Here is a 17899-nt window from a genome sequence, read left to right on the forward strand (position 1 = left end):
GACCCAGATCCGGCCCACATCTGGCCAAATGTGGGCCGGATCTGTCCCAACATTATGTTGCTGTCTGGGGACCCTTATGACATATAAATGATGTTGTGATGCTGGAAGCAGTTGCGGGACCTTTGCTGGACCAGGGGCTGAATCTGCAGTTTTGTTGTGATTTTTGCTCTCATTTTATTAAAAATAACTCTATAAAACGAGCCTTAGCTTGCCTCTGCCTCCGTTTATGTTCATAGAGGTAACAACTGGCGTCAAGATGCTCTGTATGTCAAGTGGCCATGAAAGTTAATGTTTGGTGAATGAACACAGGGATTAATAAATGAATTTTATTCTCTCAAAACAAGAAACAATTAAAAATGTATATTGTGTGGCAATTTTCTCATCTCCACAAACTGTGACTTACTCCTCTTTTGACAACCAGTGTCTGTCGCGTTGAACAACATGACGAGAATGAACATTGTCCAGTCCACTGAGTTCAGAGACCATCCGACGGGATTTTCTTTATAACAATAATAAAATAAAATATACTTGCAAATTTTTTTCCAAGTCAACCTTGAATAAATATAAATGTTCTTAACATTTTTCAGCATTTTTTTTTTTTATCTGTTTGATTTTTTATTCTTTTCAAAACTTCAAGAAAAGATGACTGCCAAGAGGTGGAATGTTGCGTTAAATGTCTGAACCGTCAGCCACGAAAGCTCAACCCTGACCTGAATCTGTGGACGACGCTAGATACGGTGGATGGCCGAGCCTTGGTCCACATGCACTGTACACAAAACTGGAAATAATTCCCAGATGTCTCTATTAAAACATGCTGTATTACTCAGACAGTGTGCTCAATCCATGTTGCAGACCCTTTTCAACATGCTTGCTTTGAATGAATATTCCATCCTAGTGGAATCATGACAGACCCATACGATAATCTACAGCTCCGTCTCCACATCAACAAAGACTTATGGCTGCTTCTGAAGGGAGGAATGTACAATTTTCATGTTCGTTTTTATAGCAAAATCAATATTATACATTTATTGTTTTTCTCGGCCATCCCTTGCATTTTTTTTTTCTCCATTAATAATATGAGATCACCAGACCACACCTGTAACCGAGATCTGTAAAAATACAGAAAAATATTCTAAAGGATGACAATCACATCGTTATCATTTTGCATTCAGTCTCTTTGAAAATCATGCACTAGAGAATTTCATATTAAAAATGATACAAATAGTTGAAAATGGCTGATCTGGTCATCCTTAAGTAAGTTTCTTCCTCTCTTTCTTTCTTTTTTTTTTTTTTTTTTTGCAAGTCTCGAGGAAAATAAACATACAGTTTTTTTTTTTAAAACAACTTTGCATCCATGCAAAAAAAACAAAAACAAACAAACAAAAAAACTGAAACAAACATAAGATTCATACAGTACATCAACAAAGAGAACATCATACCGGAGCACAAAAAGGTCCATTATTTAATTATTTAATTATTTATTTTTTTCCTGAATCAAACAGGAACTCTGGCCATATCCATTTCCTCATCACCGAAGTTTGAAGAGCGATCCAGGGGAGATCTGGCTTGATGTAGGGTCATTCCCACGAGAACGTCATCTCTCTGAGGGTACCCTTTCCTGTCCCATCTTAGCCAAGTGCTTCTCTCTTTATGGATCTTCTTTTGACAGCTTGGCTTACAGTAATGGCTACAATGAATCAAGTTGTGGGTAAGAAACACTGACATCTCTCTGAATTCAACAGAGAGAAAACGGGCAGAGTATAACGTCCGGTGGAAATCAGCACTCTTAACGTCCTACAGTTAAGAGTCAGACTCCACTGAATCCCTGGCTGCATCTCTTCAGCTGAACGGAGAGACATCCACTGTCGTGCGTTCCCTGTGTGTGACGGCAGCATACTTTTTCTTTTCAGTAATTTTTTTTGGCAGAAGGACGTAGGCCTTTTCTTAACCTCTGATCGCATGGGCTCAGAGGACACAACATCAAGCATGCAGTGTGACCAGGACGTGTCCTGTCCAGACCGTCTCCTCTCTGTCTGTAGCTGGAGCTACTCACGCCGCTCTCTACCGCTCTCCTCCTCGTGCCGCTACGACCGAACATTAGAACTGTCCAGGCTTGAACCTGGAGGTTTACTACTTAAAGGTGCCAAGGTTGGGTCCACTAATGAGGTGGGAGGGAAGAGCTTGTACCAGCCAATCACCATGTTGGTCAGCTCTAAATCGTCTAACAGGATCTGGGCGGCTCCCATGAAGGATTTGTGGTCCATGCGTCCATAGTCCCCCCAAACAATGATCTGTAAAAAACCACACGATTGGTAAAGAGTTTCAGGAGATGTGGCGCAGTGTTGTTATTGTTAACTTAAATTAAAACCTAAAAAAAGTGCTTAAATTACTTACACTAAAATTGAAATAAAAATAAACAGAAATATAAAAAAGCACCTGATAAGTGATGAAAAATTTACTACAATTTAAAAAGGAAAATATAAAAACAAAAGCCAAAATATTAGTAAATACTACAAAAGTTAATCAATTATACTAAAATAACTGATGTGATGAAAAAATATCCAAGTCAAATTTCACCGCCAAATCAAAAGAAATAAAAAAAGAATAAGACATTTGGCATAACAAAATATTTTTTGTGTGTGTGTGTCATCATTAAATATTATTCATCCTTAATTAAATTTAATTAAATTAAGCAAACAGGATGTGGTCCTGGTGTTACCTGTAAAACCTTTCCTTCAGGATTCTCCTCAAACTGAAGCTGCTGTTGATAAAGAGGATCCAGTGTTTTCCGTGCCGTCCGGGTTTTCTTTTTGTTGATGCACTTCCCATTTTCCAGCAGATATACTTTTACATAAGGTGCTGCATATGGAAGACCGCAAGAATTTACAAATAATCATCACAGAATAGTCCGGGGACAGGTTGTATTTAAAGTAAAACATGTATATTGTGCGATTTTGAGGCATACCTGGCGTCTGTTTGTTCCCTGGTTTGCCCACCAGGCCTCGAGCCCGAATAACTTCAACATCCAGCCTCTCCTTCCTGTGCACCATACCGATCTGGATGTCACCTGAGCAAGAGAACACATCCAAACTCTTAGAGCAGACACAGGGTCTCTTTATAGAAACCATTTGATGAAAGTTACTGTAGTGCTATGGACAACCATGAGTTTTTTGGTGGAAAATCATGTATTAAGTCAAAAGTATTTTATTTTATTTTTTAAAATTCATAACGTATGCATTTTTTTTTTTTTTACTAATTTTACCTTGCGCATATAGCTTTTTTTTTATTATTACTTTGTGCAAAATGTGGCAACACTGACTGTTGTTGTGTCACAGGCCCTGTTTACACCTGCTCTCTTACAGATGCATTTTCATTGAACTGATCACAAGTGGACGACAGTAAATACAGGTGTACATGAGGTCTAAAACATTTTGAGCTTGTCCACTTTGGACCATTTTCAGAAGTAGCTGCAAACTGGCCTAGCATGTGAGCATTACAGGACAATTAAAAAAAAAACACACCAAAACAAGTAAGTCATACTTCTAACTACACATAGATTATGATCAAAATCAATGTTTCCATTTGTATTATTTCCATTGGCTTTCTTTCCCACTCGTTCATAAGCAGTGTAATTGGTTCATTCATTCTAAATATTTGTGCACAACTTTTGCCGTTCAAGCGCAAGTGAAGTAGCGTGTGACGAAATAAGAGGGTCTCTACAAGTGGGAGTCTCGTGTAGCCAGACCTTCAGACTGACAGCAGAAGGTTTGCCAACATTAGCTGTTTTGAATGGTGGTGACCAATCCTGCTCCTGGAGGGCCAGATCATTTCGGAGTTTTGCTCCAACCTTGATAAAAACTCACCTGCCTGTAGTTTTCCAGTAACCCTTAGACCTAGATTAGCTTGTGATTTGATTAGGCTTGGAGCTGAACTCTGCAGTACTGTGACTCTCCAGGACTGACATTAGCCAACCCTTGTCTAGGATCTAGACAAGGGTTGTTCAATCCTGCTTCTAGAGAGCCATGTCCTGCAGAACTTCGCTTCAACCAGCTCTAACATACTCAAAGTGAGTATGAAGACTTTGATTAGCTGGTCCAGGTGCATTTAATTAGAGTTGGAGCTAGACTGCAGGAAAGTGGCCCTCCTGGAGTAGGTTTGGACACCCCTGATTTAGATGAAATTCCAACACAAGTGGTAACAGGAGACACATTTAAAAGTCATTTTAAGACCAGGTTTAAATGGAAATTGAGATTGAGTCATTGAAAATTCCAGGTGGAAATAGAATTATAGTCTTCTGTTTCATGGATGAAATGTAACATCAAACTACTTGAGACATTACTGAAATTGATTTTGTGCTTTATAGTGTCTCATACAATACCGAAGAATTTTGGTCATTTGAACAACAAAAGAAAAGAGGGAGTGATGATACTAACCCATTGGAGGCGTGGCCAATGTCTGTCTCCCGGCCAGCTGGGCGGGGCCAAGACCATCCAAAAACTCAGTGAACTGGCTGTCTGAAGAGATCTTCACTCCAGGGAAAATCAGACTTTGAACAGATAATGGACAGAACATCTGTAAATCAGGTGCTAGTAGCCTCCAACAAGACAACATATCATCAATGACAAAACCAGCCAACCAGGAATGGTGGCGATGACATCATGTGATGTAACAATATGTGGACCATCATATTCAGAAGTAGATTTTTACTTACTTTCCAGGTTTCACCTTTTCACCATCATCTGTGGTCTCACGGCTGGGCTGCCGTGTCATCCTGCTCTTCATCTCCACGGCTAAACCAGTCTCTACACTCCGCTGGATCGCCAGACGCACCGGCTTCTTCTTCTTACCCTCCTCTGAAAATAACAACAAGGGGAAGGGAAGATGCGTAGATAAAAAAAAGACAGATTTGTGCCAGTATGGACCACAGGGCCTCAAGTAGTCAATTTCTTGGTCTTGGTCTTGTCATGGACTTGGATCATGTCCGGTCTGCAGATATGTTTTTTTGTCTGTGCCAGCTCAAGCGAATGATCTTCTCAGTGCTATCGTATATCTCAGAGTACACTGTGTGCTGTGGAGGTTCAAGTGTCACTGACGTAAAACAAGGCTTCATTCACACCACAGGAATCATTCAGAGCCTCTTCCAGTCTCTGTCTTGTCTCAGACTCAACCTACTCAGGGCTTAGCCTGGTCTTGAATGAGTTGGTCTTGACATAACACTTGTACCACACACCCATCTACCATTGGTTGGGCAAACATACATTCCTATCCCAAACTGGCACCAGAAGAGCTATAATGTGCAGCAATGTTTCGAAAGTGCCACAGAGAAATAGTGATCAAACAACAAATGGTTTCTTATTGTTGTCTCTACTCATCAAACTAGGTTGGAGAGAGTATTTTAATATTTGGAAATTCATTTTTCCCTTTAAGAAAACAACAACAACACATGGTTGACAACCACCGAATGAGATGCTTTAAAAAAGACATGTTATGACCAACAGATTGCATCTGTCCTCAGTGACCTCCAGTCAGCTTATACACATATCTATCTATCCATCCATCCATCCATCCATTAGAACAGACAGAACCGCTAAATGCACATAGCATGACCAGTTGTTTTTGATTTGAATTAAATTGTATAATTTCATTTTTTAAAGCAAAAACAGGATAGTCTGACTTTAGATTTGTGTAATTATGCTACATAAGACACCTGTGCGAAACAGAAACAGCAGACGGACTGAATGAAAATGCAGATTCACTCTCTGACAGCAGATGGCGCTTATGAAACAGCAGTGATACAGCGTTTCCTTGGTTTTTGCTGTGAACAATGCAGTGCCGCACTTATAAACACTAATATGCGTCATATGGAGGTAAGGGAAAAAGAAAATGGCATCAAAACATTTCTAAAGACTCTCAGAGATACATTCATATAACTCCCCACATATTTGTCTTACTATATTTTGAGAATCTCAAAGAGTGAGCTTGATCTACCTGGTACAGTATTTTCTCCTTTTTACAGACTTCATAAAAATTCCACACAAATTACATTTTGGGAAACTATTGCAATGCAGTTTGTGTGCAACTTTCCCACACTGCTGAAACAGACGCTTCTACGAGCTCTTGCGTGCCATCTGAACTCGGCGTTCTTGTTTTGGGTTGGTGCGTTGATTGTCCTCTGCTTTTTCCTGTTGTGACAGTTAGCATTGCATTACCACGCGCGCCCCCTTCTGGATTGATCGCCTATGACTGTCTGTATTCGTCATCTGACTGCATAAACTGAACCGTGATGTCCGTATCTATCTATCTATCTATCTATCTATCTATCTATCTATCTATCTATCTATCTATCTATCTATCTATCTATCTATCTATCTTGTACACTACTACATCTGCTGTATCCAATCCAAGCAGACATAACATATATCACACAAACAATTATCACACATCATATACGGCTCTTTGGCTTTCAGGTGGTCACAAACTGAAAAGCTTTCAAAAGAATTGAACATAGCACTGTCACACATGGCATGTGGCTTCATTCTTACCTCGGTCTTTCTCGTCAAAGGAGTTCATGCAGGGAAAGTAGACGGCCAGTGCCTCAAAGGAGGCAGACAGGCTAAGCCGGCTCTGTGAGCGCTGCATTCGCATACCGGGAAGAGCGGTGCTGCCATCCTGCCCTTGTCTGCCCATGTTATCACCCCGACACCCTCAAACACCTCTAAATACAATGAAAGAGGGTGGTAAACGTGTCGAGCTGATGCTGTGAGACGGTTTTGAAGAAACAGGTTTGGCAGGATTGTGTTCAAAACCTCTCATCGATAGCAGCCACGAGGCGTCTTAGTTCTCAGGTCGTTGATATGCGGAGAGGATGACTGTCTGATCGTCTCCTCTGCAGCGCACTGCTTCATCTGAAGGGGGGGTGCACGTGGCTTACAGATGATGTGGCCAATCAGAGGCACAGAAACTAAGAGACCCCTCAGACGCTCCTCCAGGAGACAGAGCTCTGCCTGGAGATACGACTGCACACAAACACATGCACATGACTTGCCTTCTGACTGCAGCTTCATCACTTACTACACACACACGCCCCTCCAAACTGACAATCATATGCACACAACAGTGGTTAAACTGTTACTACTAACTTGCTTGATATTTTTAGTAGCGTTATAATGCATGCTACTTCATGCAGCTTTTCCAGTAACAAGCTAAATATTTCAATGAAATGCTACACTGACTGTTTTTTACATCACATTGAATTGTGCACACACATGTACAGTAATGTGAAAAGAAACAACAGATGCCATACAGTCCTTAAACTATCTTTGCAGCTAAAAGAGATGGTTGTCAGACAAAACTTGAGACTGAGTCTTAACTAATAACATTTGACTAAGGGCACATAATTAGTTTGCCCTGCATTTTTTTTTTTTTTTTTTTTTTTAAGGAAATAAATTAATTTTATTCAGCAGGGATCTGGAAATGCAGATTTGCATCACAAATTAAATAACAATAGAAAACAAGTATTTTAATAATATTTCACAATATTACTGTTTTTATTGGGTATTTCTGATCAAATATTTTGACCGGTGTTGTGTTGTATCTTACATAAACTCAATAAAAATATAATTTTCATGTCAGTTAAGCCTCTCTTCCTGAATAATTAGGTGGTTCTTGTCCAGAATATGTGGTGACAAGGTCCAGACTTTATGCCATCTTCATTCAATTATGTTAATTATATTTCATATTGTTTTTCATTAAACCACTGCACTTGCATAAAACTTCATCTTTCAACGCATTCTGGTACAAACATTGCAAAGTTACACTCAGTAGGCTTTAACATCAACAGAGTGGCAACCAGCAGTCTGGTTTTGATTCTGCACAGACATGAGAAGCAAATAAAATCTGACATTTCCATTCAAGATGGCAAACAGACACTGCATGATGAACCTCAAAGAAGACAGGACCTTCAGCTTAAATTTGAGACAATGCGTACACTCCTGTAAGCCAGAAATATCCTAATGTGTGAAAGTTAAAATCATCCCCGGCTCAAAATAGAAACGTCTCAAACCTTCCTATTAAAGTCAGAAGAATACAGTCGTGACTCATATCACGGCTCAAAGCTCAACATGTCAGACAGTAACACAAATAATCTAGTGCATATAAATCCAAGAGAGCGCAACGAGTCTTTTCTTTTTGAAAAACTTTTAACGCCATCTAAGTACTAAAAACAACTGGAAGGTTCAAATCTGTAATGCAAACCACTGTCTAGTAAATGTGCCATCTATGTTAAACACTAAGAACTTAATAGTGCACACCGGAGACCCTCATCCGACACTAGACTCACTGTGTGGTCTCAACATGACAGAACAAACAAAAAGCATGCTGTTTAAGTCATGGTCACAGAAAATGTGAATGTCTTTAGATGTTAAATGCAAAAAGTCCATGTGCACAGGTTATATTGTGTAAAACATGACATGCTTCAAATCTGCACTGCATTTGTTATTTTTTTATGACATAATATAAAATCCAGCAACTCAGTAAACTGCAATATTAGTTATAAAGAAGCAGACCACACAGACTGTAAGTGTAAGTCCATTACTCCACAACAAGTGGTATATGCAATCCTGTAAAACAGACCATGACAGAGTGTTTAGAAAGGCTTGGTGAGCTTTGGGAAAGTTTTCATGATCCTGTTTTTCATTTATCAGCTCCAAACCCTAGTCTGCTTCCTACCTAGACAGCATTTTAAAGCTATTTTAGGTTATAGACCCTATTATACAGTAGGTGCGCTTGACTCTACAGACTTCATTTTATATTGTGCTTCACAATATTGGATAAAAATACACAGTTTTAGCCTGTACTTCAGTATGACATGTATTTTACTGATTACAGTCTCATGCCGTTAGCTTAGCAACATGCTAATGGCTACTGATGTGCTTTTTTTGTGTGATGTATGAAAACGATGTTGTTCTCCTTTGAAAAAAACTTTGCTATTTGTCAAGCTACAGTACAAAATAGCACAAAACTGACATTTAACACAGCAATCAATGCTCTTCCACACTAATCATTGGAGTAGTGGTATGTGTTTGATGAAAAAGTGAAAAGCTGCGTGTTTGTAATAAACAAATGCATCATTAAGATGTTTTTCACTTCAAACCATTGCTTCCAGCTACAAAACGAGTCCCCTATCCATGAGTTTAGATGAAGAAAAACAAATCTAGATCATCTTGGATGGCCTGAGGGGGAGCACATTTTCAGCAAATTTTCATTTTTGGATGAATAATTTCTTTTATTTTTTAAAATGCTTTAACCAACTGTGTTGGTACCATGGAAGAAATAATAATCGCTCTTAAAGCGGGAGAAAGACGCACAATGTCGACAAATTATCTTCGCAAATCAGCGACAGTGCCACACGCAGCATTCACAGAAAATGCCACCGCAACTCTGGATCCATTTACAGGCGTGACATAAGAACACACTACACAGTTTTTACTCTACACACACCAGATATGATTGTTTTGCAGTCCTGTTTATTTCCAGTCCATTAGTACAGTATACACTGGTATTAATAAATGTAATGTAGCTATAAAAGTAAATAGCTCCTAGCAACAGCATGCTATCTCTCTGAAGAAAAACTGTGACCTGGTGCCCATTACCCGACTGAACTAATGACCTTCAAAGCCCTGCAACAAACACACTGAAACATCACGACCAATGGCAAACTGAAAAAAGCCAGAGGTCTGGATAGAAATATATTTATTAGAGAATAATGTTCATGAAGAGCAAGCCTTCCATCATGCCATACTGACGCACACAGCCAGCGCATCTGTCCTCCTCCAGACTATGTGTTTCTGTGTGTGAAATCGCAGAAATGAGGAGATGTATTTTTAGCTGTATATGACTGATCTGGCAGGAAACAGAAAGGAGAGATCTTTAAATACGCGAGGAGCGAGCACTGGGAGTGAGAACAAACCTGTTAATACGGAAACATGTTGATCTGAACAGCGGGAGAGTGAATCATGACTGAATCTACTGCAGCAGAAAATATTCTCTGACCTATTTTAACAGATTCTGGTGGAGGTACAGGAATCACACGGCAGGCCATGTGTAACTACTTTCCCCAAACACAAATGATTATATTTTTAAGAATGCTGGTAACCAAACAATTTCGGCGACTTTTGGCATCCACTGTATGGACAATAAACACTTCTCAAAATATATTTTACATTCCACAGGAGAAAAAAAACAGACTCATACAGGTTTGGAACGGCATGAGTGTGAGTGACTGATGACAGAATTGAAATTTTTGGGTGAACTGTCCCTTTAACAACCATCAGTAGCCCAAACCCCTGTTGATTTTCTTCATAACTCGAAATAAACCAGAAAGCACGCAAACAGCACACCGTTGTGAAATAAGTAGCACTTTTTTTTTTTTTACTTATTATGGAAATAATATTCTTTAAAAGAATACACTTAAGTGTGAACTGAATGTAATGTTTCTGGACACTTAATTGCATGTTATCTGCAGTTAAATGAAAATAATGAAAATTCTCGGTTACAATACTGACAAACATTTATGGTAAACTACAATGTATTAATATACTGTGTATATGCAAGTATATACAATTTTATGTAATTTAATTTGTATGTCACGTATTTAAATGACAGAAGATTTTTTAAAGAAATTATTTAAAGAGCACTTTTAAATGATTAATTACGATTACTCCAAAATAAAAGTTTGTGCTTACATAATATTTGTGCATGCACTTTGTATATTATTATGTATATATAAATACACACATGTGCATACATATATATTGTATAGAGTGTAGAGTATACATAATACATATGCACAGTGCATGCACACATATAATGTAAGCACAAACTTTTATTTTGGATGCGATTGAGCATGACAGCCCTAGATTTAAAATTTAATAAAAAAAATAATTTGTAATTAAATATGACATGCTCTTTTTAAAAGGGTACTGAAGTGTGTTAAGAAACATAGTCATGAAAGTAGATTCTTTTTACTTGCACTGAAGTGGACTTTTATTTTATTAATATTATATTATCTACAAGTCCAGGTGTTTAAACATATACTTTTAAGTTTTGAATTACACTTAAAGTGCACCTTCAATGCAATTAAGCATATTTCTTTATCACAAGCGAGTGCACTTGAAACGTGTGGTCCGACCGAACATACTTTACACAAAGCCAGAGTATCGTTGTGTTCTATCCAGCACAGAGGAGATCACTGTTAGCTTACAGGAAGTGAAATAGTGTCAACTCAACCAGTCAAATCAAAGCAGGCGCCGCAGGAAGTTCCTCCCGCAGCAAAGATCTTTTAAACCCAACAGTCTTTCCTCAACAGACAGCAACAGGGCATCTGTGAGGGCAACTTACCCCCTCATATCATCTTTATCTAAAGGGAAGCACTGGGTGTGGGTGGATGTTAAACTTCTACGAATTAATCAAAAGTTGATTTCAATTCTCAAAAACGTCACCGAAATTATCTTTAAATCAAAAGTGTGTCTCCTTAAATCACATGTGGACATGGGCTTGGAGAAAGCCTTTGATGGAGTTTAGCCTGAGTTTTTCCTCAGGATCCTTCTGTAGTGGTCATCATTCACAAAGCACTTGAAAACATTGACACGCACACACTTCATGACTGAGCAGCGATCTGTGCAGCTGCCGCTCCATAGTCTGAGTATCGACATGTGATAGACCTTGAGTCGACCAGACCCCCATCATCTCCACAATAACAAACACTGTGGCCTAGAAAACATTCAGGCTTGTTCACGGTTCCTCTACATCTATCTGAAGAGCGGCATGTGCGCGGTTCAGCTCAAAGCCATTGCGCGGATAAATGCCACATTAAACACAACACCCTAACAGACTAACTCTCACTGACAGAAATAGAAAAAAATAACATCATAGACGATTGGACGTTTAAACAGGTTGAATCGGTGCATAATGACTGCATGACCTGCATTCAACTGAACTGAATTCTTTGCAAAACACCTCACCTCATTCTCTTTACCTGTTGCTTAGGTTCACTGTAAATCAATGGAGGGAAAAATATAAATGTTTCACGTGGGTGTGAACTACATTAAAAAAAATAATAATAATAATTAAAAAGATTTGCAAGGCCATCTCCCAAAACACTACCAGAAAGTGCAAAATATCTTACCAACCCCAAACATTTGAACAGCAATGTAAAGTGTTTGAAAAGCCCATTTTTGGTCCACGTTCTTACATGACTTTGGGCTTATATTTAATGGTTATAAAAACTGTTCTAACATTGTCTCCCTTTACCCTTTAACTGACTGAACTGGTTCATTAAAAAGCCTCCACAAACTGGACGAAACAATGGTTTACAAGCAACTTTGACACAACACAGCAATGCTTAGTTGATACATATTCTAAAGCAAAGCCAAACTATCAGCTATCATGCCCTGGACTGTTAAAGTTGTCTAGGAGGGGCCTGCTGAGGACACCAGCACCAGCATGTGCTTTGGATGCTCCCCCAGAAAACGTCTTAACTAGCATCCAAACTAGCATGGCCTGGTCAACCTACTTCAACCAACATGTGAAATCGTGTTTTTTTTTTTTTTTTGCAGGGTGGTCAGATAAAGCAGCAGCTCAGTTGACTCACGCTCTGGGTCCAGCTGGGAGGTGCTCTGACTCTTCTTCCCCAGGCCCACCATGGCCGCCATCTTGGCTCCGAAGCTGGAGCGCCGCTTCTTGTCGTCCTCGTCCTCGTCGTCGTTCCTGCCCAGCGAGCACATGTCTCCACCCACACTGGAGCTCTTGGTGATGTTGGACCCCGGGGTGGCCGTCTGAGCCCTGTGTTTCATTTTAGATGTAAACTCACTGTCAGCCATGTCAGGTGCAGGACATACATGAAGAAGGAAGGACAGGAAGACAGGAAGAAAGAGGAAGGGACAGGATTCAGCTACAGGATTTAGAAGAAGGGTCAAAGGTGAAGGACTGGTACAACACCAACCAGACGGGACAAGATCTACTGGGGAGCACAAGCATGACCAGCATCTATGGAGAGTTGTGTTTTTGTAGGCCAAAACAAGGAAATAAGTTGTATTTTAGCACATCCAATTCAATTATCCTGAATTCATTGGGTTTTTTGAATGGCTTTCTGCTGAAATTTCGAAAATACGTCATAGCGCCTAGCAAGAGAAATCTATGAAAGATGAACAACTTCGTGGGTCTTGAAGGAGTTGATTTTAGGGCTGTCACTTTTTATTTGATATTCGAATATGCATTCGAACATGACGGGAAATATCCGTAATCGAACTATAAATAAATTATCCGGTTTTAAAATGCCATGTGTAGCGCATTTTTTACAGTCTATGATAAGACCGTTTGTTTTTTTATTTTATTCTTTGCCATCTTATCCAGTAGAGGGCACTCTAAACATATTGTAGCGTAGGCCCATGACCAAATCACGCAAATAATAGCTACTAGCCAGGCACGTCTGTAACGTGTGTAACTTCTCCAGCGCGGGGAACATTGGAAATGAAAAGAGAGCCGCACTTAATCCAGATCAAGTTGATAGACTGGTGTTCCTTGCAAACAATATTAAGAAATGAATTAGGCTTGGCTTTATGCCTTACTCCTGCTGCAGTTGTCACGTTATTGTTTGTGCCTGTTCTGAATCGTTTTCTTTTTCTTTTTTCATTTAGCTTAATGTTGTGGGATATGCATATATAGTGGCACTTCATATAAGTTGATATTCTAAGTTGATAACCTGCTGTTTCAAACATTAAGTAAAAACGATCCAGATAGTCCTGTTTATGACTCACTGTTAATACATTTGTGATTGAATCTCCATTAGGCTCGGGTTTTTTATTTATTTTTTTATTTTTTATGTACGGGAGGGTAGGCACATAGATATTTGAATATATTCGAATAAATTGCATGTTATTCGATATCCATTCGAATGAGATTTTTCGCAAAAGTGACAGCCCTAGTTGATTTAGCAATCAATCTATCAGCTAAAGCACCAAACAAACAACAATGACCTTAAGATCCAGGCGGATTGAGAATTTGTCAAATAACTTGATGTTACTAGTACTGTTGCTTATGGATCATTTGATGAGAAAATTGAAATATCTAGTTTTTGGCTGCACATTTCGGTAATTTGTAATATGTATCTATTTTGAGTTCACCTGCCACAAAAGCTGAAAAGCTGTATACATTATTTATTTTAATTGAAAAGGTATCTTTTAGCATATCTCATTCAATCGGTCAGGCTGTAATATGACGTATTTATCCACAGAGATAGTTTGCATAAAAAAGCTTATATAATGAGCTATTTAGGTGACACGTGATAAGCTCTTGAGTCAAACACGGAGAAAATAATGAGACGGTGACTCATCAAACTCAAGCTCACTCTCCCGAGAGCACACGAGAGGATAGAAAGACGAGATCTGATCCTGTGCCAGCCAGAAACCAGAGATTCACCAGAGTAAGAGACTGACAGATTCACTTTCTGCTGGTTTTCTGTGAATGGCAAGTATTTAGGTGAACTTTTTTTTTTCTGTGTGAGTAGGTTTGTATGTTTGAAAACACAACCGGAGGAGACTTTTGTGAGGACATTTCTACAGACAATGAGCTGAGACATGTGTACAGCTGTGACGAAGAGGATGGAGCTGTTTCTATGGGAACCGTATCTTCTAGCCTCTTCTGTGCTCTGAATGTTAAAGTCAGACCGGATGACCTGACATTAAACGCTGTAACACTTAGACACTGACTAAAATGTTCAATGTTAAATTGCTGTTTATTAACTTCAGACGTTGTCTATACGTCTCAGTTCAGCTGGAACTGTGAGGTAATGTTTAACAATATTACTGTTTTTACTGTATTTTTGAACAGACCAGTGCAGCCTTGGAAAGCAGAAGAAATTTATTTCAAAATCATCAACGAAGCTTATGGTATGGTAGTGTATAATGTCTATAAACCACGAGTCCATGTGAACGACTTCCCCTCATTAACCCAACATGAGACCATAAGAGGCATAAAACATTTTCAAGAGCACGGTCGCTACTTTGAAATGACTGTAAGCTAATAAAAAAGCGGTCTACGGTCCTGAACATCTGTACGAGAGGGTCTGTGAGTCCTGGTTATGCAAGACTCATGCTACTGCAGCTGCTAAATGGTGAAACATTCAGTTGACGACATTAAAATTAAATTCGTTTCCTACTGTAGCATTTTTAATGATCGTAAACACTTCATCTATCTTCAATTAGTGACCCACGGAAGGTACTGAGAAAGTATTGAAGTGTAAATCGCTGGAAATGCTCAAGAACTGATGCTTTTTTCTAGAGTTTGCTCTAATTGGAGTGAAGACGGCAGCTGGTCATGTGACTCTCCCCAGGGTTACTGACGGGACTCTGATATCATGTAAGACACAAACTCTTTATATGCAGTGAAGAGAGGTGTCACTCACAGATAACAAACACAGAACTGGATTACAAGACATTAAAAAAGGGAGATGACTATTGTTGTTGATGTTGTTTAAGTGTATTTGTATATGGGTCTAATTGAGAATTATGCTTTCTGATTTAAACTTGCTTTTGATTTTGTCGTCTTAAAGCAAAAAATGTTTCCCATAGAAGTCAATAAATATATAATAATAATTAATTAGATAAGAAAAACATGAAAATAAAAATTTTAAATCCAATATAGGTAAATTTTTACTCATTACATTTTATGTTTATTTTAATTTTATTTATTTATTTATTTTCTTGTATTTTTGCTTAATGGACATTAAACTTTTATGGTTAAATTAAGTTGTATAAAGCCAAAAAAATAATAATTATACTGACCTACATTAAGTTGTCTACAAAAAAGCTATATTGATAAATATAATTTAAAATAATCTAATAAATAATGTTTTTTTTTTGTTTTTGTTTTTTTTGACTTTGGGAAAAAAATATTTTTAATTAATGATAAAACAAAATGTTTTTTTTTTTTTATCCAAATAATTTTTTTTTTTTTCAGTGTTCTCACAACTGCCATGCACGCAAAAACACACACGATGTGAACTATTTCCTATAGTTCTCCTCGTTTCCTAAACTCTAACTGACATCAGAACACATCAGATATTTAGGGGCGGGATCACACTTTAGCTGTAGGACACTAGCTGGGTTTCCTCTAACCTCTCAGGTTCCTCCTGTTCTTCCTCTTCTTCTGGGTTGACAGTAGCCCCACCCACCTCCCCATCATGCCCCGCCCCCTGTGCGCTCGCTGTAGACACTTCCACCTGCTCTTCCACAGAGACAGAGCCCTCCTCTCCCTGACTCTGAAGAGCCTCCGCACGGCTGGCACACACACACACACACACACACACACACACACACACACGTAAACCAAGCCATGACACCACGAAAGGAAGCATGCAAGACAGAAAAGACACAGAAAAGACAGATATAAGCTTGGCAGACATGCAGATGAAGAAAAGAAGAGAAACCTTAAACAAAATGAGTGCTTGTGATTAATCGCATCAAAAATAAAAGTTTGTGTTTACATAAGAAGTGTGTGTGTACTGTGTGTATATATGTGTATGTGTTTATATGAAATAAAGATACACAGGAGACGCACACACATCATGTGAACACAAACTTTTATTTTGGATGTGATTAATCGTTTGACAGCACTAGTGGAAATGAACTCTCTTCATGAACAAGAGAGATTCGGTGACAGAGTAATGCTGTCATATACTTTAATAGACTGAGTCTCAGTCCTTCAGTTAATGCGTGAAAACATGTCCAATCCATATTTCATTCACATATGAATCATGAAAAGTACGTTTTTGCCTCAAGATTTCTCATTATTGTTGTGAAAAAAATCTCTTTCTCGTGTGATAGAAAAACTAAAACTGATATATAATGTAATTTAATGACTTTTTAAAGAAATTGTTACTTTTATTCAGAAATAATGCTTTAAATAAATCAGAGGTGACAGTCTTTATAATTGTTGCGAAATGTACCATTTTTCACATGCTGTACTTCTGAACTTACTATTTATCAAATAATTATGAAAAAATCGTAAAATAAAAAAAATATTAAGCACCAAAAAAAAAAAAAAAAAAATTCAACGTTGATAATAATCAAATGTTTATTTTGAAGCAAATCTGATTTCTGAAGGATCGTGTGACACTTAAAAATGGAGAAATGATGCTGAAAATTCGGCTTTACATATATATATATAATTCATATTTGTTTCTCTTCAGATTTGGGTGTCAAATATGAGTTGGACATATCTTCATGAGATTCACCTGTATATAGGTTTGTTCAAACCCCGTGATGTGGTCTCAGTCATTGGTAAACACACTCTTGGCAAGTTCAGAGGTTCCTCTCACTTCACAAGCAGGCAGAGCCGAACCTGAACTGGCCAGAAGCACAGTAAGTGTGTTCATGACTGCAGATCAGGGCTCAGGGGGTTCATGATGTGCCTACCTGATCCTGCGGCCCGCTCGCACCCTTTCTGACTGGACAGACATGTGGCTCGTGCTGCTGAGCCGAGACGCGCTCGACATAGCGGACACGTCGCTTACATCACTGTCCGACGACCTCATGGAGAGACTGTCCATCCCACGCTGGGAGAAAGAGAACAAAACAATGCTGGTTATTACATTAAAATCCTTTAGCACAAACTGGCTTCCAAACAGGAACTACAAGAATCTCAAAAAAAAACTATCAGGAACGGCATAAATCTCACAACGGATTCCCATGCAGTGCATTAGTCCCAACACACTTTTTCCGAAATTTTTTTTCCATTAAAGTGTTCACAACATTACAAACTTTGATTCAAAGCAAAAAAGTATATCAAAATGGGACCAAAAGAAGAAGGTACAAGACGGTGTACTTAATGGCTTTAATAAAGG

General features: G+C 38.6%; 1 protein-coding gene across 2 annotated transcripts in view; it reads right to left on the bottom strand.

Annotated features, from left to right (window-relative positions):
• Window positions 1-312: 312 nt before the first annotated feature.
• LOC127935338 (regulating synaptic membrane exocytosis protein 2) overlaps window positions 313-17899 on the bottom strand; it is a 132979-nt gene continuing 115392 nt past the window's right edge. The window contains exons 34-40 of one of the 2 annotated variants that reach the window (XM_052533126.1): window positions 17472-17611; window positions 12650-12867; window positions 4712-4853; window positions 4434-4546; window positions 2966-3067; window positions 2720-2859; window positions 313-2291 (exon numbers count right to left, since the gene is read on the bottom strand). In XM_052533126.1, coding sequence (XP_052389086.1) covers window positions 2085-2291; window positions 2720-2859; window positions 2966-3067; window positions 4434-4546; window positions 4712-4853; window positions 12650-12867; window positions 17472-17611 — 1062 coding nt within the window. In that variant the 3' untranslated portion in view covers window positions 313-2084. Of the gene's footprint in view, window positions 2292-2719; window positions 2860-2965; window positions 3068-4433; window positions 4547-4711; window positions 4854-6542; window positions 7031-12649; window positions 12868-17471; window positions 17612-17899 lie in introns of those variants that run through there. The other variant, XM_052533127.1, reaches the window with a different exon arrangement.

This window comes from Carassius gibelio, chromosome A19, assembly GCF_023724105.1.
Source record: "Carassius gibelio isolate Cgi1373 ecotype wild population from Czech Republic chromosome A19, carGib1.2-hapl.c, whole genome shotgun sequence".
Classification (NCBI taxonomy): Eukaryota; Metazoa; Chordata; class Actinopteri; order Cypriniformes; family Cyprinidae; genus Carassius; species Carassius gibelio.